This window comes from Pinus tabuliformis, chromosome Q, assembly GCF_031772625.1.
Source record: "Pinus tabuliformis cultivar Carrire ecotype Pingquan chromosome Q, CPIR1, whole genome shotgun sequence".
NCBI lineage: Eukaryota > Viridiplantae > Streptophyta > Pinopsida > Pinales > Pinaceae > Pinus > Pinus tabuliformis.
The window spans coordinates 1,374,261,686-1,374,283,668 of record NC_142296.1 but is presented as its reverse complement, the minus strand read 5'-3'; the positions used below and the strand labels follow the sequence as shown (position 1 = coordinate 1,374,283,668).

The following is a 21,983-nucleotide window of genomic DNA, read 5'->3' as shown; positions in this document are numbered from 1 at the left end:
TCCATCATCTAAGTAGTGGATCAAAAGAACATTGTCATAATCTTCAAAAAGGTTCATAAAACAAGCTTTCTCTCATCATTCTTTCAAGGAATAGTCTTCTACTATCTACATCAACATCGAGATTAAGGAGGAAGCAAGCAGAAAAAGCAACATTCACTCAAGTAAGTATATGACTTCATCTGAAAGTACCAAAATGTCTTTTTGCAAGGAAAGCAACAAGCTAGTTGGGGCTTCAAATTTCCTTGCATGGAAGAAAAGAACAGACCTAAACCTCATTGAGAATGAAGTCATGGATCACATCAAGGGTTCAATAACCCAACCTCCCAAAGAAGATAATCAAGCACTTGCTAAATTCATGAAAGGGGAAGTGAGGGCCCAAAGGATTCTCATAGAATCCATCAAAGACTCTCTCATCCCATATGTATCAAAATTAGACGCATCAAAAGCAATATATGACAAATTGTTAGAGTTATTTTCCATAAGTATCGCTGGTGAAGTTATCTCTCTAAGGCAAGAACTCTACAAATTGAAGATCTCAAGAGAAGAAGGAATAACCTCATATTTTAGGAGGATTTCAAAAATACGAGATCAACTTCAGGGTTTGGGTGAAATAATGTCTGACAAAGAAATGACCATTGTAGTATTAAATGCACTACCAAAGAAATGGGGAAACTTCACTTCAAGTACTTATGGGAAGAAAGAAGCAACCCCTTTCCAAGATCTATGGTCATTATGCAAAATCGAAGAAACAAGACTAAAGGCAAAAACTGATGTGGGGGTGAATGAGCAGAATCAAGCATATGGTGTTATAACAAAAGGAAAAGGGAAATTTGGAAAATTTGGTCCTCAAAAGAAAAGGAAGAACATGGCTAAGGTGCAATGCTTTGGCTGCCAAGAATATGGGCATTATATAAGAGACTGTCCTAAAATTAAAAGGAACAATAAAAACAAGGAAGAAGCTCATATTACGAAGAAGTGGAAGAACCTGAAACAAAGAAGCCTAAGAAGGAGGAAGTGAGAGATTTCTACTATCACTGAGATGATCTCCTTCAAATATTCTTCTATTATGTAAAGTATAGGTAGGAAGCTTTGTAAATAAGATAGGATGCATCATATAAGAGAATGGCATCATGGTAGAAGCATTAAGAACTCATGATATAGATATCATGTAAGATGTCTGGGACAAAAATATATAGCTATATAGAGTATAGATCTTGAAAACCTCATTGAAAGATACTTATGAAGAAAGAAGTCATCTAGGACAAGGCTCATCATACATCTGCATAATAGGATATATTGGATCTTCCATATTCTCTGATGGAATCTTCATTATAAGATTCACCGATCATGAAGAAAGACAAGTAGTTCTAAACTAATGGAATTCATAGGATGATGACATGATGAAACAACAAGGAAGCAGGTCAATAGAATAAGGCTCCTTCATTCAGAGGAAAGATGGGGTATGTATGCTCACAGGTGATATGGTTATAGACATCATGAGTCAATGTTCTATCTTAAGAAGCATGATCAGAGAAAGGATCTCCTCCTAGGATGCATGAATGCATAGATCACATATTTACTAGATGAAATCAACATAATATGTCCTCATATGAAAGATTAGGTAACTGGCTACACTTAAGAAACTCTAATTGGAAGTTCCTAGGAATGAAAGATGTGAAGAAAGAAAGGAAGGGATCGTTGAATTAGCGACAATGGTAAAGGAAGTCAACATCCGAGAGACCAAGTAGATTTGAATCTCCCAGAAAGATATGAAGACTATGATATAAGTCTGGAAAGGATAGAGACCCTTGACAACACATATCTTTAGGAGTTGTGTCAACATGTACGCTGGATGATGATGCCTACAAGAAGATGTCATGGTGAAAAACCTTCACAAACGTAATTATGATTTAAGTGTTCATTACTTATTTATAGTATTTGGATGGGCTTATGCAGGACTACCAAAGGGAAGAACTATGGATATCTTCCAAGAAGGATGAAACACCCTTCCAAAGAAGAAAGCATGATGAAGGTAGCATAACATGAAGCAATGCCAGATGTAGACTGATAGCTCACTTTCTGATGAGAGGGATGATGACATGACTAACTCATGGATGAAAGTGATGGATGGTATGTGCCCTATGAAGAAGTCCCCAAAAGAAAAAGACTCCTTGACAAAGAAAATACATGACATCGAAGGAAGGAGTTCTTCTAGCAGTTGGTTGTCCCATCATCTCCACCTGAGGAGCTGTTGTAGGTCCCTAATTAAGAGGGAGCCTTGGAAACAAGTTTCTTACTTGGAAGAAACTTAAAAATTCCAAATCCAAGAGGAAGATTAGGTACATTCCTTCTGTAGGAATGAGTAAATTTGTCCTCCCTAATTGAGAGAGAGAGATAAACACATTATTCTTGTCTTCACTTGGGAAGACAAAATAGAGGATTGGGTAATCATTTGGCATCTGATACTCTTTGAGGATGTGATAGGGCATCTAAAATAAGAGGAGTCGTGGAGGACCGATATTCTTTGAGGGTTGGGGAGCCCAAGATAAGAATAGTCCTCATGGAACACACCCTGAGAACCCGGGTGGGGTATGTTCCAAGAGAGACAATGATGAGGGTGTCTATAAATCATTCGTCTCGCCAACATTGAGCTCATATGTTGTGGAGAGATAGAGTTGTTAGTCAAGGCCTTGCTATATAATAATGTTGGTTAATATGATGCTAAACAAATGGGTTACCAATCTGATTCTTCTTATGAGAAATTCTTCAGATTGAGAATGACCAAGTACCATTATGAATACCCCCATAGTTAAGAGGGATTGTTGTAAAGTGTAACTAGGTTCAGTCTTCATATTGACATGTAATTGCGATTTTATGTAAGAGATGTAAAGAAGATAAATAAAATTATTGTAATGCTTGCATCATGGGTTTCATGAGCAAGAGATTTTATTATAGTATAGGCTCCCATTGAGAGCCCTTGGGAACTTTGTCATCTAGTCATAAAAGTATAAAGAGTCATTGTCATGTAATGAAGACATGTTACACATTGTAAAGAGTCACACTCGTCTATGTAAATTCATCCTCCAAGACCTTGTCACTAGCCCTCATCAAGTCGACCTACAACGAAGGGAGAAATCCAGAAGATGATGTTGGCCCTCCTTCAAGTGATCATGTCGGCTTAAAGGACATGACCAAACATGTATATATACAAGTACTCGACCTCACTTCAAAGCAAGCAATTCGGTCAAGCTAGTCTACAAGGAAGTGCGAGAAACATATTCAAAGAAGCCTTTATCTCAGCGAAATAAGAAAGGAGAGGAGCAGTGTTGGAAAAAGAGACTAGTGACTTGGTCTTGGGAAGACTCTAGTGTCAAGGGTCCTTGTCATGGTCTTGGTGTTCGTCAATTGAAGATCTATAAGAAGAATTTCGTTTGGGTTTCCTCTCAAAGAGTGAGAAGTTTTGGCCCTAGTTGACAAGCCTATATATTGTGTCTCTTGTCTCTCTCTCTCTTTGTTCATGATATGGTAATTGTCTTGATGACAAGAACACAATAATAAGTACGTGTAAGAGAAGATTCTAATTAAGAAGAAAAAGTTTATCACAAGCAGTTATCATAAGTAGAGAAATCACTTAACCACTAATGCCCTAGATTTCTCGACATTTTCAATACCTTGAGAGAGAGATGTAGTTCGCTGTAACTTCCTTGCTATTTTAAGATCGGACCTTGAGATTTTTGTACCCAAAATTTTATCAAGCTTCTCTTCTTGAACTCGGCCCTTAAGTATTCTTGAAGATTCATTGTTTTCTTTGATGCCTTGACATTTCTTGATACTCCTTTTGATGCCTGACTTTCCTTATCTTGATACCTAAGCTCTTGACAATCTTTTAGTGCTTTGACCCTTGAGTGTCCTTTGAGCTGCCCTTCCTTGACTTGTTGCCTTAGCTCTAATACCATGTTGAGAAATCTAGGGGCAGTTAGATAGATGATTTCTACAGCTTTGATCACTGCTTGTGATACATTTTTACTTCACTTAGTTAGCTTCTTCCAATGTCACATGGTTCGGGTTCGAGTTCAGGTTCAGCAATGATTAGGTTCGGTTTGAGTTCAAATATTTTGAAGAGGTTCAGATGAGGTTCGTCATTAGGTTCGTGTGTCTGTGTATATATATATATATATATATATATAATTTAAAATGAATTATCGGATAAAATAGAAAGAAATCGACATCAGTAAACATAAAAAATGTTATCACAGACATGGAAACTGCAAGAATAAATTAGAAGCTTGAGTTGTGACATGCAGTTATGAGTTTTGATCTATGGACTTGGTCAATGGCTATGAGATTCAATGGGTTTTTCAAACCTCAAAATAAATTTAAGGTTCGCCAAAATTTGAATCTCAAGGTTAAAGTTTGACAAAACTTGTGACATAGGCTTCTTCTTTCTTTTCGTTTATTATTAGTGTTTTTCTTCATCAAACAGTTAGCAAACCATTAGGCGATCAGCCAGGACCAAAACCTCTCCAACTCTAAGAGGAAACCCCACAAGAATTCTTCTTCTTATAGAATCTTCAATGTACGAATTCCAAGACCTAGACCCTTGACCAAAACTCCTCCAAGACCAAGTCAAGCTTTTGATGACAGTTAAGCTGCTTTGACACAGCAAAGTTGCATCTTTACAAATTTCATGCGTGGACCTGTGGGTTATGGGCCCACGTATATATCAGAAGCCTTTACATTAGCAGAATCATAACATAACCCAGCCAACAAACGTCGGTCCCACTTTGAACGTTTAAGACCAGAACCCAAATAAATTAAACCCCAGTTCATAACATATCGGGTCTGCCAGAAATGTTAACCCACGCGCACATTCGAGCACGATTACCGTCTGATCAGTCAACCAACGAACAATCCTGATGATCAGAACTCAACGAGGTTTTAAGCCCGTTGTATAAAACCTCATCGCGTTTGTTTTTGGAATTAACGGACGCGCTTGTTTGCACGCAATATGCGTCCGATCGCCTTTAAACGGACAATCCGATCACCTCCGAACTTTAAACTCTTTTAAATGATTTTCTCGGGTCCGCTAGCCGAGATAACTTTCTCACAAGTTCTCAGCGCAATTACCGTAGATCCCCTTCCATCGCACGGCTATGATAGTTCCTCCGAGTTCCTCTTCCGCTATTATTATCTGTCGATCTAGCCGATCCGACGATTTCTGCTTTATTTATTCAATCGACTCCAGTTTCGATTGAATACTCTCCTCCGTCTTCTCAAATACAACGGTTATCGTGTAGTCGCCGATTGATGGAATTCGCATTATACACACAATTTTAACTTTGCCATACTTTGTCTAAGGCACTCACATCACTCCATACAACAGCTCACTCTATGATATCGATTTATCATGGGATTGCCATTGATCCTTATAGTGATTGATGGTCGATCAACAAACCTGTGACACAGGATTTAACTCGTCCATCACATACATACACATTATAGGTAAACAATACACAGATACAGGAAATCCACATAACACGCATATTTCCATTATATACATAATTCGATTATAGACTAAAGCCTCTCGGCCTTAGTCACAAATTTCCCCTGCGCCTACATTGTATCCTCTATCTCTCTTTCTCACACAACAAAAACTATTTATATAGAAAATTACAAAAGCGTGGATCATCTAAGATCCACGATTTCCTCCCACAATCGCTCAATCAACCCCTAAATCTCTTTATACGCATACATGGCAGATAATTACATTTAATCAAGTCTTCTAGAGACTTATCAATTCCATTAATTTAGCTCTGTTTTAATAGAATTTGCCCCGGTTTGCAATGATTGTCCACGTTTCCTCTTTCACAACTTTCGATTCCGATTTTAATGAAGGGTGCTCGGATGCTCCTGCATCACCTTTCTTTTGCCAACTCAAATTAGTTGTTCCTTCCTTGTATTCAAGTTCAACCTTCCAACATCTTGGCTGCAACTTTGACCTATCTTTCTGCAATTTCGGCCTACCTGCAACTTTTGCAATTTTTGGCCCTTGCTTCGAAAACCCTAGGCCACACATGTGAGACGATGAAGGCAAATTTCAATGCTTTCTCTTCTTCGCTTGTCTTGGACTCTGCTTCTTGTGTATTCAGATAGCAAAACTAATGCTTCCTTAGGTTATATCTCGGCTCCTTCAAGATTAGCAATTCCTTACTGCAGAAACCCTAGCTGCAGTCACAAGTGTGAGATGAATGGCCCAAAAATTGTCCTTAAAGACTTCGCTATTCTCCTTCCTTTTCATTGTTGTACAAGAGGCTTCCTTTCTTCCTTATTCGCACTTCTTTTCCTTGACGTGGATGCTTGAATGAATGCTCTTTAAGTGAGGACGAGTCCTCCTTTATATAGACTTCTCACCATGCACTTGGGCCGACTTGACATTATCTCTAGGACAACATGTCCACTTGATAGGCTGACTTAATTCTTATGGAGGCTGATTTGATAGTAGCCCATTAACATGGTCTTAGAGGGTCTTTTTGACTTTCTTTGACTCAAATAAAAAAAAAATTACAATATGGAACCGCCCAAAAGGGTCTTTCATACATGACAATGACTTAATGACTTGTAGACTCAATGACAAGCCCTAGGAGCTCACAATGCGAGCTTAACCTAAAAAAAATCCTTGAGCATGATAACCCATGCCTCAAGATCAACAATAATAAAGTTATTTTTTCTCATTACATCATAAAATCATGATTACATATGTCATTATGAAGGCTGAACCTAGTTACATATTTCAACAATTTGGAGCACTCTGTCAACTTATCTTTCACCAAGAGACCCATGAGACTAGTATTTGTGCCCCAAATCCACTTTGGAGCATCGCATGATGACTTACATGGACATCAAGGGGCCATCCCCTTGTGCATCATTAATGGAGCCCTCTCATTCTGTTATTTTGAGGACTTAATGTGGCCTTCCAATGACCTCATCATTTCAGCCTACTATTGAATGGTTTATTCATATTTTTTGGAGTTACTTGGTGGGCATGTCACCAAGGCCTTATTTTTGCACATTAAAATAATGTCAAGCGCTTTAGAATAGGAATTTGACCTTTAAAGGTCTCATATAAATAGAATTTGCTCTCATTGTGAGAGAGCATCATCATCACTCGGATCTTTTCTCTTATACAAGAAGTTCGCACTTTTCTCTTGGATCCTAGTGGAGACTTTTGATGCATTTCAATATCTTTGGACGCCAAAATTTTGATCTCTCTTTGAGCAACTTCTTCTAGGGTTGGATATATCTCATTGTCATCTTGTAAGTGTTATTTTGTTGAAGGTTTCTCTTGGAATAATGTCAATTGCGTGGAATTACTACAACTAGTTAATTCTAGTGTGCCCTAATTTGTTGAATATCATTGTAAAAGGTTATTTGGTTGTAAATTGCACATGTTACTCATTGCATGACAATAGATGAATGTTCCTAGTGGATGGGATTTTGTTCTTCTTCCATGAAAAACCATAGATATTGAGTAGGTAATTGTTAAAGAGTGGTTGTTAAGTCATCATTCTTCCTTGAAGATGATTTTGGCAAATCTTGAATCATCTTAGACTCCATGTAAGGATTAGCCACCGATCCAAGAAAAATGGGTGATCAACCTTACCTTCTCTCCCTTTTCTTCTCCAATTATTTCAGCCCCTTTTCCTAGATGGCTATCTAGGGCATCCAGCAAAATCCATTAGAGAAGGAATTTTGGGATTTTGCTTGGATAGAACTCTTCCTTAGTGTTTCCTTTGGGGGACCTCAATTTTTTGTGGAATTCTCGCAGTTAATTCTCCAGAAATCCTTATGCCCTAGGTGTGCCCTAGAAGGGAAACCTATTTAGTTTTCCTTGGATAAGGTGGTCTTCTTGAGGGTCATATGAACCAAGTATTCAAAACAAATCACGAGAGACCCTCCCTTCTCCCTTACCTTGACCTAGAAAACATCTTGGAGGAACTTCTCCCACAATTATTCCTCAACCCTAGGTCTAGCATAAGCTCTTTCTAGGCCTCTCAAGAAGAGCGAAAAACCTATTTAAGGTGTCAAATCATCCTACAAAGCTTCTTAAGAGGTCTTATCTCTCCTTTGGAATCTTGACTCTAGGCATATCTATCAGCATTGCAAATTTCAAACCCTAGGCCTTGCTCTCCATTCTAGGTCTTTCTCAAAGAGCCCTTAAGCTTTTTTGAAGCATTGTGCCTTTTGTTGTGTTTCTCCTTGAATGGACCTTGGGAATCACTTCACACCTTGTCTTCGACATTATGATTACAAGTGATTTCCTTCGTACCAAGACTCCTTCCATCGATGAAAGTCCATAAAGAGCAACGTACATTCACTGAGGTGACAGTGGGTCCTTGTCCCATTGTTGTCATTTGGTCTAGTTGTTGTCCCATAGGTTCCCCTCATAGGGCCCCGCTAGATTGTGTGGCAACAAGTCATTCGTTGGACATTAATAAAATTATCTTATCGTATCTTAAACCCGCTTGAGAAAATGTGTGTTATTACTTTTTCATTATATATTACTCTATAGAAAACCATGGGAAGAGCATGAGAAACATGTTGACATGGTATTAAAACTATTTGAGGGGCAACAACTATATGTGAAGCCTTCCAAGTGTCCCTTTCAGGTTCAAGAAGTGGAATATTTGTGTTATCTTATGAAGACATTAAAGTGGATCCTATCAAAACTAACGCTAAAATCGAATGGCCAATTCCCAAAACCTTAAAGAATCTTAGAAGGTTCTTAGGATTGATGGGCTATTACTGCAAATTTTTCAAGAATTATGCTCAAATGGCAACACCTCTAATAGTGTTGATGAAAAAGGAGTTATTTTAATGAACTCAAGAAGCCACCAAAGCTTTTGAAAAAATTAAGAAGGCTACGTGTACAACCCCTGTCTTGGACATGCATTATTGAAGTTGGTAGCTATGGTCGATCTTCATCTTAACATATTTATCATTGATGTACATGTAGAGCATGATCTTCATGATCATTTGTAAAATCAAAATTATTTTTATTTATTAAAAGTCAAATTTAAATTTTATCTGGAGCCCCTAGTGTCCAAGTCAGTCCTCTTTTCCTCAAGTTGACTCAACCCCTTTTTGGCACCCATTCAGCCCCATCTATGGCTATATAAACAGTCTAAATCTCAGTGACATCTCCTTGTGGAAAATTCCGAATATTACACTCCGAATTTTTATGGGCTTCTGCGGTACATCAGTGATCGAAACCGAAATTTTTGTGGAACCATAAGGCCGGAAATTCTGTCATCATCTCTGCTAGAAGAATCTGTGGTACATCAGTGATCAGAACTGAAATTTCTGTGGAACCTTAATGCCGGAAATTCTGCCATTGTCTCTGCTAGAAGAACCAAAGTCTGTGGTTAGTATCTGAAGTAGAGGGCCGAAAATCTGTGGTATAAATTCTGCGACAGGAGGCCGAAACACTATGAATCATCTCTATGAATAGAGCCCAGGAATCTGTGTATAATCTCTGTGGTAAAGGGCCAAATTCCTGAGGCCTATTTCTGTGCATAAGGGCCGCATCTTCTGTGATATTTCTCTGTGGAAGAGGGTACAGAATTATCAGTACTCCAGTGACTGTGATCAGATCAAGAAGGGCTGACTTGGACACTTGGTGGATGCTCTAGTTGGTCAATTTATTCCTTGACTTTGATATCTCTCGCTGAAATTGATTCTCAAAGGAAAGGATTGGGTTTTCCCCTTGTGGGTTTTGCCCTGGCCGCTGGCCTAATTTCTGGTGTCTCTTGTCAACTATACACTGTGATCTCTACTTTATTGTTATTACAATTAGTTGAATTTCTTAAATGTAATTATTTTATGAAGAAGAGGAACTAAAAGAAGCCCCAATAATTCATAAATAATTATCAGTAGTCAAAAATAGTACTTGTATACATTGTACTTGGTTTTTCAACATGCCTGACCTCATAAAAACCTTTATTGTGATGCCTCAAGGCATCACATTGGTGTAATTTTTATGGAAGAAGCCCAGCCCTGTGCCTCTAGGAGTGACCAACTTAAAGGAAAAAAGATTACTCAAACCCATTTATCATAAGAAAATGTTGCCCATATTGCATGTAATTAATAAATGGCACCCTTACTTAATATGAAAATACTTCAAGGTAAAAACAGATCATGATAGTCAAAAACACTTCTTTAAACAACAATTATCTTCATAAGAGCAACAAAAATGGGTTACAAAATTGATAGCCTATGCCTTTGATATCCTCTATAAAAAAGGAAAGCAAAATGTGGTGGCAGATGCACTTTCAAGAAAAGAAAAAGTCACAAAGGGCTTACTTTGCGCTATTTTTATTCTACAATCTAAATGGGTGGATGAAGCAAGGATAGAATGGAAGCAAAATCCGAAAGTGTGCAAGATTATTGAACAACTATAAAAGGACCCAAGTGCATTAGATAAAATTGCACGTAATAATAATTCATTGTGGCATCAGGATTGCCTATATTTATGTAGGAATTCCAAACTCAAAATAGAAGGTCCTTTTGGAATTGCACACTTCTCCAATGGATGGCATTCAAGGTTTCAAAAAACTTTTTTTTTGATTTATCAATAAAATAAGGGAGAGACAATCAAGGCCCCAGTGTTCTCCAATAATTAGCCATACCAAGTCAGCGTTTCAAAGTGGTCTCAGTGAACTTTTACAGGCTTGCCAATGAAAAAGGGAGAGACAATCAAGGGCCTGAGTCATAGACAACCATTAGCCATACCAAGTCAATGTTGGGAAGAGGTCTCAATGAATTTTATTGAAGGTCTACCAAAGTTCAAAGGAAAGAATGTAATCATGATAGTGGTGGATCGATGCACAAATATGCCCATTTTTGTTCTCTTTCTCATCAGTTTAAAGCAACTACAATAGCTACAACATACATGGAAATAGTCCATAAGCTACATGGAATCCCCAAGATTATTATAAGGGATATGATCCATTTTTGGGTACTCAATTGGCTCAGAAATCCTCTTACAATACTCAATCTAATGCACAAACTCTGATTGTGAATAAATGTCTAAAATGGTATGTTTGTTGCTTTGCATCTAATAAACAGACACACTGGGTCAAGGGGTTGCCCTTGGCAGAATGGTGGTACAACACATCTGTTAATACTTCAACAAAAATGTCACAGTTTATGGCACATTATGCCTATCATCCTCCATCCAATACATCATCCTTTTATTGGAAAGTAAGAGAAGGTTAAAGCATTAGAAGACAACATAGAGCACCAACAAGAGATTCTCCAACTATTCAAGGACAACTTGGTTATACTGTACAAAATAGGATGAAACAACAAGTATATCAACATCACAGCGAAAAGAAATTTCAAGAGGCGTATTGGGAATTTATGATGACTACAATAATACAAAGTTCAAACAAAGGTCCCTCAAGCAACAAAAGAGCAATAAATAAACACCCAAGTACTATGGTCCATATAAGGTGTTGCAGAGGATTGTAAAAGTCGCTTCATATAAGAATATTCTATATCATGAAAATTTTCATAGAAAAAAGGGTAAAATGCACATTTACTAGCAGTAAGTTATGGATTAGTATTGCGTAGCAGATCTTTATTGCAATATGAAATTACAAACATAATTTTATCAAAGGCTTTAATGCAATTATACATTTTGGATTAAATGAACGAGGATAGAAAAGGGGAGAAAATAATCACAATCAATCAGGGAAAGCACATACCGATTCAAGCTAACTTTCTCCAAAGAGTTGGAATGTCCAGAACATAGTCTTACAAAATCTCTCTCATTCTGGAAACAATATGTAACAAGATAAATTATGAAATTGCAAACATTGTAAAGCAAATAATTTATATCACAATTTTTGCAAAACAACAAAAATAAAGGAATAGTAAAATGTAAGTTTTACATACATTCAATTGGATATACAACTAAATATTAATTGAGTTTAAATAGGGTATGTCACCTCACATCTGAGTTAAACACCCACTTATCAAAATATTGGCATTTTTAATTAAAAATGTATACTTAAATTCCACCGAAAAGAGGTTGTATCAAAACTCAAGGACTATACAATTTTACTGCAGTTTTACTCTAAGTTAGCTTTTATCTTCTATGTAGGACACAATCCCATTCCTTTCCAGTGTATTCTGTCCTGGTTTGTTGACAATTTGAAGATTGTTTCTTGTCAATTTCAACTATGAGAACTTTTGTGAATAATTATAAATTTTCATTGAAAAATATAGCACACCCTGAAGCTCCACTACAACGTCCTATAAGAACTGCCAATAAAGCATACTACAATAAAATGCAAACATCTTAAAACCTCAATATATATAAAGGGATATTACATAATATATCATTTGTTAAAAGCATGTGATATTCTTCTTCTTTCTCAGTATATTATTTAGTTTTTGCAAGACAAAACAGATTATTTGCTATGGGAAATGTTATCACACAAAAAGAACTTCTCAAAATTTCATCTTAATTTATTTGAAACTGACAGTTCAAGGATACATTAGTGATTGATTCGACATTAGCAATTTGTGGGTTCACTTTTCATCAATGGCTCATGAGTGCTTTGGCCAGACTTAGCACATGGTCATCAATCTTTATTCTCAAAGTTAGAGATTGGGCAAATATTTTGCATAAGATCTCCAAATCAGTTTTCTTCGGGGAGCATTCCACACCCGTACCAACAAGGGTTTTCAATATTTCCCAGAATTTTGAAGGTTTCTCATGCATGCATCTGACATGATTTATGTGGTGCATGCATGGGAAGATGAAAGCTTCAAAAGGTTACACACAAATTTCTTGATGAATCATTTCAGGGAACTATCTATTTTTAATAAGTTGATGATTCTGCAGATTAGAATATTTTAAGCAGTGTTGATAATATCGGTATAGGCAAAATATCGACGAAGGTCCAAAAAACATCTTATCGGCAATATCGGCAAAAATATCGACAAAATATCTACAAATATCGCCAAACATAAAAAATGCATAATATATTCATTATTTTTCAGATTTTTAAACATATAAAGCAATAACAACATGAAATAAACACATTGGCACATAAATATGAAGAAAGCACTGATATATAGGATGTTGTGAATGTAAAATAAAAATGATACATCAAAAGCGATACCAAATCCTGCTAATCCCTAATAATTGTCCAATCAAGGACTCAAATGTGGAGAAAAATACAAAATAACATCACATATGTAAAAGTATCTGATCATCATGAGTTATAAACTTGTATGTAGCAAAACAAATAAAACTAGCAACTATCTATCTGAGACCAGTGCCCTCTCCCTAGCAGCTAACTTTCTGTCTTGTTCAACAATTGCTTTAAGAGCTTTTTATATAACCTCCGCACTAGAAACCATACAAGGCATTACATTATGTGCAGGGACTCTAGCCAGATGGTATTTCAATCGCGTAACTCTTCCTGACATCTTGGGTCCCACACAATTTGCATGATAGATATGCTCGATTTGCCCCACCAACAAGCTCCCCATACTCCCAGAATGGGTCCAAGGCTTTTGGCATAGTGAACTAATTCAAATCTAGGGAACAAAAAAAAACAAAAAATTGGCATTAAACCCCCCAACACAAAAAATAATAAGTAATAGCCACCTCATTTAAAAAAATACTACATTATTTGCAATGTGAATGAAAAATGGCAATAAGAGGGTGCATATGAAAGTTGAAAAAAAAAAATGAAGCTTGCTGTCCAAATATGGAGAAAACTCTTGCATTGGCTCATGGGCATGAAAATCATAGAAAATGGAAAAAAAACAAAGAAACAAAATGTTGGTAGGCAAAGAGGCAAGCAACCGTAACCCTAAATCTATGAAAAATCATTAACATAGGGGTTTTTAAGAACATACCTGTTAATGGAAGAAATGAATTTTGTCTCACTGTTCTTCAGTCTTTGATCCACAAAAAATTCTTAGTTGGTGGTGATAATGGTTGTTTGATCCTCAATCCCTCCTTGACAACCACCACAAAGCTCTTCCCCTTCCTTCTCCAACACCCAGAAACCGAAATGAGGAAAAAAAGGCAAATTTCCCTTTTCTAGCCGCAGCCCAGCTGGCCCGGCGATAGATTATATCATCACGCGATATTTTGGGGAGCAAAAATATCACGATATTTTCTCGGCGATAATTCGGCTCGCCGAGAATATTGCGATATTGCCGATATTCGGCAATATATCGCCAATATTATCATCACTGATTTTAAGTAACCATTTAACAGTGTTTCAAAAGGGTATTTTTTAAAAGTCAAGGTCAATTATTCTACGAAAGTTTCTTTTCTTCAAGAGTTCATATTCTTTTAAATTAATTACATCTTTACGGTTTTTATCTTTTCAAAATGGCATACATAGGCAGCGTTGTATAGTGATGCACAAAAAACATAGAGAGGGGTTCCAAGAAGATAGATTCAAACATGATATACACTCATCAACGCATCAGATTGTTGATTTGTTTAACCATGTTCTATGCTCAAGGTTTCCACCAACTTGGTCCCTTTTGCTGCCTCGTTTGCACACCCAAGTTAATGTGGGAAAAATCTTCAACCCCACTAGGTGTGGCCTTGGTGGCAAAGCTCAAAGAAGGGGTTGTCACCTAATCCCAACTCTCTCCTTCTACGCTTTCTCCTAACTAAAGCCAACGAGAGTGGACCCTAAGAATGGATTCTAAAAGAAGGCTTGTTAAAGTAACAAAATCTAGGAGATAAATACATTAGAACATTCACCATTCAACAATTTGAAAGATAACTTGAAATCAAAAACATGATAAGCAAGTTCACATGACCATGAGCATATAAGTATCAACAATGTAGATAAAACAAATGAATTCAACAAGATAAATCTTGCAAGAAAATTATATGTGAGTAGCCCATTGCTAATATACTTGCAAGAAATAACATTGTTCAAAGTGAAATTACAATACTTGCATGTAAAGTGTGTCTTTCAAGATACAATAAATTGCAAGAATGGAAAATTGTCAAACAAACATTAGTACAAGAGATATTGAAAATATGAGCGATAAGATACAACTTGCAAAAGGAAATCTTGTACTTTGAAAGCAAATAAATGATAAGCAAGTTCAAATGACCATGAGCATATAAGTATCAACAATGTAGATAAAACAAGATAAATTATGAGATTGCAAACATTGTAAAGCAAATAATTTATATCACAATTTTTGCAAAACAACAAAAATAAAGGAATAGTAGAATGTAAGTTTTACATACATTCAATTGGATATACAACTAAATATTAATTGAGTTTAAATATGGTATGTCACCTCACATCTAAGTTAAACACCCACTTATCAAAAATATTGGCATTTTTAATTAAAAATGTATACTTAAATTCCACCAAAAAGAGGTTGTATCAAAACTCAACGACTATACAAATTTTACTGCAATTTTACTCTCAGTTAGCTTTTATCTTCTATGTAGGACACAATGCCATTACTTAAATTCCACCAAAAAGTGGCTAAAGCCATGAAAATTGGTGGGGAGGCTAAAGCACATGAGATCTCTAAGACCCAGAAATAGCTTGGTGAAATTCCACCCGGTTAGAGAGATATTAAAATAATTAATATTTTTAATGGGTTCCTAAGTCTAAACTTAGGAAAATAAAAATATTAATGAGTATTAATATAAAACTGGGTGAGAATGTTCCAATAGACATGGATCAAGCCAAATCTAATCTTAACTGTTGATTAGAGATTTAATCTCGATCGTTGAAGACTCAACAGAAAAAGTATAAAAGGAGGCTTGAGGGTCAATTGGAGACACACCAAGATTGATCAATCAGTTCGATTTTCTGGAGCGGGGTTTGCTAAGTGAAAGAAAACAAAATGATCTGAGTTGCAGCGATGGGCAGTGAGTGCATAGCAAAGAGGCAGAGATAGTGCCGAAGGACTAGCGCAGAGGCAGAGGAGGCCACACAGAGCCACGCAGAGGGCCAGAGTGACTGCGTAGAGGCTAGCAGGGTCTGCGTGGGTGACGCAAAAGGCCAGAGAGCCAACGCAGAGCAGCAGAAGGCTGACGCAGAAGGCTTATGAGTGACGCAGAGGCCAGGAGGGCTGACGCAGAGCTTCAGAGAAATGTCGGAGAGATTTTCGTGGAGCAGATTTATTGAATCTCTGCTTCCGAAGAGAGGTATTACTGCCAAATTGATTTCTCTGTTGGGTGAAACAGTCTGGCACCCTAGTTGTACTCAAGAAAGTTGCTTAATAATAAAACCCTCAGAACTTCTACACTGGTTTTCCCAAGTTAGGTTTTTCCAGGGACGATTGTCCAAATATAGCAGTGTCCCTTGCCTGTTTGTCTGTTATTTTCAGTTAACGATCTGTAGAGGGTTGAGACTGCATTTGTGTTTATTTTCAGTATTTATATGGTTAAATAACTTGTTAAAGAATAAAACAAGTAGGTGAAATAAACTAGATAGTGCAAGTATAATTTCTAACGGGTTAGACTTAGAAATTTCAACATGGTATCAGAGCGTTGCAGATCACAGGAGAGCTGAAGGCACCCACTAAATCAGAAAATTTGCAGCAGAAACAGTTGTCCCGAGAGACAGCGTTGTCCCTAAGCAGAAGGCAGCAGTGAAGGAGTGACGCAAAGGGCTTGCGTCATCATTTCGAGCCAGAGAGAGGGCCAGCACAGAAGCAGTGAGAGGCAGAAGAGGCTCACGAAGAGCCACGTCATCCTGCTCAGCCAAGTAGGAGTGATGCAGTTGGCCAGAGGAGTGATTCAGCCTTGCCGGGATTGCGCAGAGCTAAGAGGCTCAGTTTCTTTAGCTGCTGGGGCCTAGGGAGCTGTGGGAAGATTGTGGATTGTGAAGCTAGTGGGGTGTTGATGTTGTCGAGCAGAACAATACCTAACGGGACAGAACCAAGGTAGAGGGAGTCTCTACCTAGGCGGATTTCTATCCAAGAAATCCATATCAGTGTTGCAGGAGCAAAAGAGATCCGAGAGGAGTGGTTCAACAGTTGGCAGGAGTATTTCCGGAGGGAAATTGAGACTGAGAGGGAGTCGAAGAGAGGATTTCCAAGAGGCAAATCGAGACTCAGAGGGAGTCTAAGAGAGAACTTTCAGGAGGAAAGTCGAAATTCAGAGGGAGTCGAAGAGAAGAACAGAGATGGCAATGAACAGACTAAGGGATCGGGACAGGTTGGACGGGGCATCCAACTTCGTCATCTAGAAGGCCAGGATCCTATCTATTCTATATAGACATCACATCAAGGTCTTCGCCTTGAGAACGGTGGCTATCCCAATCGACCTAGTTGATAATGAAAGGTATGAGGATGCAATGGCCAAGGCAAAGTGCATAATCCTTGATGGGGTCAAGGATCATGTAGTTCAGCATATTGCCAATAAGAACGCCGCAAAGGAGATGTGGGATACCTTGATGACATTGTATCAAGACACTTCCGTGCAAAGAAAGATGCGACTGGAGAATCAGTTGCGTCGTATCAGATGCACAAGGGGGAGCAGATAAATTTATACCTTAGCAGGTTGCAGGAGATTCAGGACCAACTTACTTCCATAGGGGCCACGCCAGATCAAGAGTTCATGGTGAGGACCGCCCTGAACGTAGTCACCAAGGATTGGGAGACATTAGTCCAAAGCATTTTGGGCAGAGCTAATCTTCCAAGATGTGAAGAGATGTGGGTAGCTCTTCAGCAAGAAGCAATCAGACAGTTGACCAAGGCGAGAAGTAGCAGTAAAGGAGGTCGAATCAAGAAAGAGGAGGAGGAGGATACGGCTCTTGCATCTGCGGGACAGCAGGGGAAGAGGAAGAAGAAGGACATCTCCAAGATAAAGTGCTTCCATTGTAAAGCTGGGCCATTATGCAACCCAGTGTCCCAGGAAGAAGAATAAGGGAGAGGTTTTTGACTCCAAGGCAGCTCCAGCTAAGGCAGAGAAAGAAGTCGAGACGGATGACAAATATGCCATGAGTGCTCATGCACCTCTAGAGAAGAGGTGGGGAGACATCGAACTGTAGTTAGGAGGACTACAGAAGATGTAGGGGCAGGATCCTTGAGGTACCCAAACTCTTGGATCATATCCGGCTATGGGAGCCCTGAATGACAGTACCAGGGTGACGGATGTCAGGTGGAACAAGATGCGGATGGAGCGACAAGGCAGTGCTAGAGTGCAAAGGTTTGTAGCAGCGCAGTGGAGGTTGCAGCAGTGCGAGTGGCACAGAGGTGGTTGCAGGAGTGCATAAAGGCACAGTGGAGGTTGCAGCAGTGCGAGAGGCACAGAGGTGTTTGCAACAGCGCAGAGGCAGTAGAAAAGGCACTAGATAGCAGCAGAGGTAGCTTCAGCATCAAGAGGGTTCTAGGCTGACAAGGATGTCAGTAGTTGGGTAGATTAGTTACTTACTTCTCAGTAACTGAGTTGCAATGCAGTAATTAGCAGTGGTAGTGCTATGGGCAACACAATGCAACATGATGAGAGAGAGTTGTAGTGCAGCACAGCAGCACAGATGCAGAGGGAGCTGCAGTACAGATGTAGCAGTGGCAGTGGTGGGAGCCATGGGCAGCAGTGCAGAGGATGCTAGGCACCAGGCCAAGCATCAGCAAAGGTACCAGTACCGGATGATTAGGGTAATGTTCAGTCGTGGAGCATTACTAGAGCACATTCCTCGCTAAAAGGAAGTGTTGATTTGGGGTAGCATCGGATGTGCTATAGCCATGAAAATTGGTGGAGAGGCTAAAGCACATGAGATCTCCAAGACCCAGAAATGGTTTGGGGAAATTCCACCCAGTTAGAGATATATTAAAATAATTAATATTTTTAATGGAGTTCCTAAGTCTAAACTTAGGAAAATAAAAATATTAATGGGCATTAATATAAAACTGAATGAGAATGTTCTTAAAAGACAGGGATCAAGCCAAATCTAATCTTAGTCATTGATTAGAAATTTAACCTCGATCGATGAAGCCTCAACAAAAAAAGTATAAGAGGAGGCTTGAGGGTCAGTTGGAGACACACCAAGATTGATCAGTCAGTTCGATTTTCTGGTGCGGGGTTTGCTAAGAGAAATCGAACAAGTGATTTGAGTTGCAGTGAGTGCATAGCAGAGAGGTAGAGATAGTGCCAAAGGACGAGCGCAGAGGCAGAGGAGGCTACGCAAAGCCAGCAAGAGCCACACAGAGGGCCAAAGTGATTGCGCAGAGGCTAGCATGCCCTGCGTGGGTGACAGAGAAGGCCAGAGAGTTAGTGTAGAGAAGCAGAAGGCTGACGCAGGGGGCTTCTGAGTGATGCAGAGGCCAGGAGGGCTGCGGAGAGATTTTCGTGGAGCAGACATGTTGAATATCTGTTTCCGAAGAGATGTATTACTGCCAGATTGATTTCTCCATTGGGTGAGCCAGTTTGGCACCCTAGTTGTACTCAAGAAAGTTGCTTAATAATAAAACCCTCAAAATTGTTGCACCAGTTTTCCCAAGTTGGGTTTTTCCAGGGACGATTGTCCAAAAATAACGATGTCCCTTGTGTGTTTGTCTGTTAATTTCAGTTGATGATCTGTAGATGGTTGAGACTGCATTTGTGTTTATTTTCAGTATTTATATGGTTAAATAACTTATTAAAGAATAGAACAAGTAGGTGAAATAAACTAGATAGTGCAGGAAGAATTTCTAATGGGTTAGACTTGGAAATTTCAACAATAGTCATGAGCAAAAATCTAGATAACAAGTATAAAGATATTACAAGTAAAATAGAAAAGTCCACAAATCAAATTGATGCCAAATGAGATGATGCCAAGCTAGACTATGTTAGATGCAAATTATCTTCGTTAATTTTAATTAAATGTCTAGTCTATGGTGAGAAATCTCCCTTTCAAATTCTTACAAGGTAAAAATTGGAGTTAGTTGCAAGGAAGATAGGTTGAGGAGACACTAGTCTGTCATTAACAATATCCTTCCCAAGACCCTGTAATCTGTGTGCCTTCATTCCTACAAGGGGACAAAGCCACCAATAGAACTGTGAGGTCATGTGTTTTAACCTTACTCCACACACAAGTGAAAGAAAAATCAGAGAAATTTGTCCTAAAATGTTTGTTCAACCAAGCTTATGCTTGGAGGTAGATTTTAGAGATGCGAGCTTAATTTAGTATGTAGGGTGAAATGCCTAAGTGTGAGTGAAATGCTTCCTATGAGACATGTTGATGACAATGCACTTCCAATAGAGATACAACAATGATATAAGCTTTGTAGTGATGCTCAATAAAACATGTACCAACAACTCAATGGAAATAATGAAATGGAGATTAGTTCAATGCCTTAAAATACCAACTCACAAGCCTTGAAACGAAACTGATGTACTATGACAGTTATCTAAGTGAAAATTTCATGAAATCATAAGCTAATGAGTTGCTTCAATATGGAATTTGAGCTAATTAACCAAATAGTGCACAATTAGATTTATTCATGCTAAGTTGCAAATAAATGGACTTGCAAAGAATTACTCTTGTTGTCGCTCGGATTGTACAGGCACTACGACAACGATTTCAAGTCCGAGGTTGTCACTCTAATCCCCAACCTCTTTCTTCTAGTTGTCTCCCAACAGCAAGCTATGGGGGCTAGTCCCTATGGAAATGTGAAGATGAAGGACAAGTTGGCAACCAGAGAGTCTCGGAGACACGATTGAATGGCCTAGCTACTTGGTTAATTTTAGCAAGACAAAAAGATTAAATTAGATTTGAATATGAGACCAGTGCCTTACGGAGTGAATTTCTTGCTTGTTACCAATTAGATGCCAAGTAACTGGATGAATAATCGTTGCTTAGATGCTTAACTATCCTAGATGAAGTGCAAATCCTAAAAGCTAGGTGAAATGCAAAATTTAGTTGATTTTAAGTTAAATGTTTATTCTAAGTATAACTTTTCCTTTAACTATTTTCGAACTAGTCTCAAGAGTAGGTTGTGGGATGGAAGCCAATAGGAAGCAAGCAAAGGCTTGATTAACGATACCTCCCCCTATGTTCCAACCATCTGATGTTTCCGACACTGCAGAGACTATGGCTCTGACGACTGCAAGGTCACAGTGTTAACCAGTAAAGAAGTGTTAAGTCTCTCAAGCTAAATTGTGAAAAGGGTGGCCTTAAATGTCTATCAACAAAGCTTATGCTTGGAGGTAAGTTATTAATGCAACTAGACTTATAATGCAATGCAAGATGGATTTGAGTGATTCTTAAGGTAAGATTGTTTAAATTGCTTAAGTACTTAATTATGACTTAATTTTAAGTTATACCAACAAGTCCTTCTCAATAAGATACAATCTTAGCCACATGAAAGTGTGTCAATTCACCATGTGTCAATAAGATACAATAGATACCCACAATATACAATTATTCAAAAATTACGAGATGTGCCCAAAACCCGTAATAACTTATCCAACGATAATTGAACCAGTTAGAAAAATTTAACCAAGATACCAACGATTATTATCACAAGATTATCAATGTTTTTATTTCAATTAAAAGCTTCCAAGATATTAGAGATAATCAAAAATGAAACTTGCTCAATTAGATAATCACAATATGCTCTTAGAAAAAGATGCCAAACAGATATCAACCACAATTAGAGCATTTATCTATTTAACCAATTATATGATTTTTTAATGCCCACAATTATATGATCTAGATCAGCAAACACTCAGATCTTCAACAACAAGAAGCACCAATATCTTATATCCTTAGATTAACAACTTAACAAGATTATTGGATTATAGTATTTAGTGTATCAAGTGCTTTTAGAGAGTGATCGTAGTGCAAACTTTGAAGCTTTGGGTAACTCACAACTAGCAAATGTGTTAAAGTACCAAACCAGTAGTAACTTGCTTCAATGTAGACAATGTAATTAAAATGAGTACTATGATCTATCAATACTAGTGTTCAATCCATTACTTA

The 21,983-nt window shown here is 38.1% G+C and overlaps 1 protein-coding gene across 9 annotated transcripts in view; it reads right to left on the bottom strand.

The window, feature by feature from the left end:
- Positions 1-21,983, bottom strand: part of LOC149225026 (uncharacterized) — a 424,173-nt gene that overhangs the window by 362,049 nt on the left and 40,141 nt on the right. For all 9 annotated transcript variants that reach the window (XR_016249562.1, XR_016249563.1, XM_089386426.1 and 6 more), the window contains exon 3: positions 11,766-11,833. Coding sequence is in view for 7 of the 9 variants with exons in the window: in XM_089386426.1 (XP_089242552.1) it covers positions 11,766-11,833 (68 nt within the window). In the remaining 2 variants the exon portion in view is untranslated. The remainder of the gene's footprint in view (positions 1-11,765; positions 11,834-21,983) is intronic.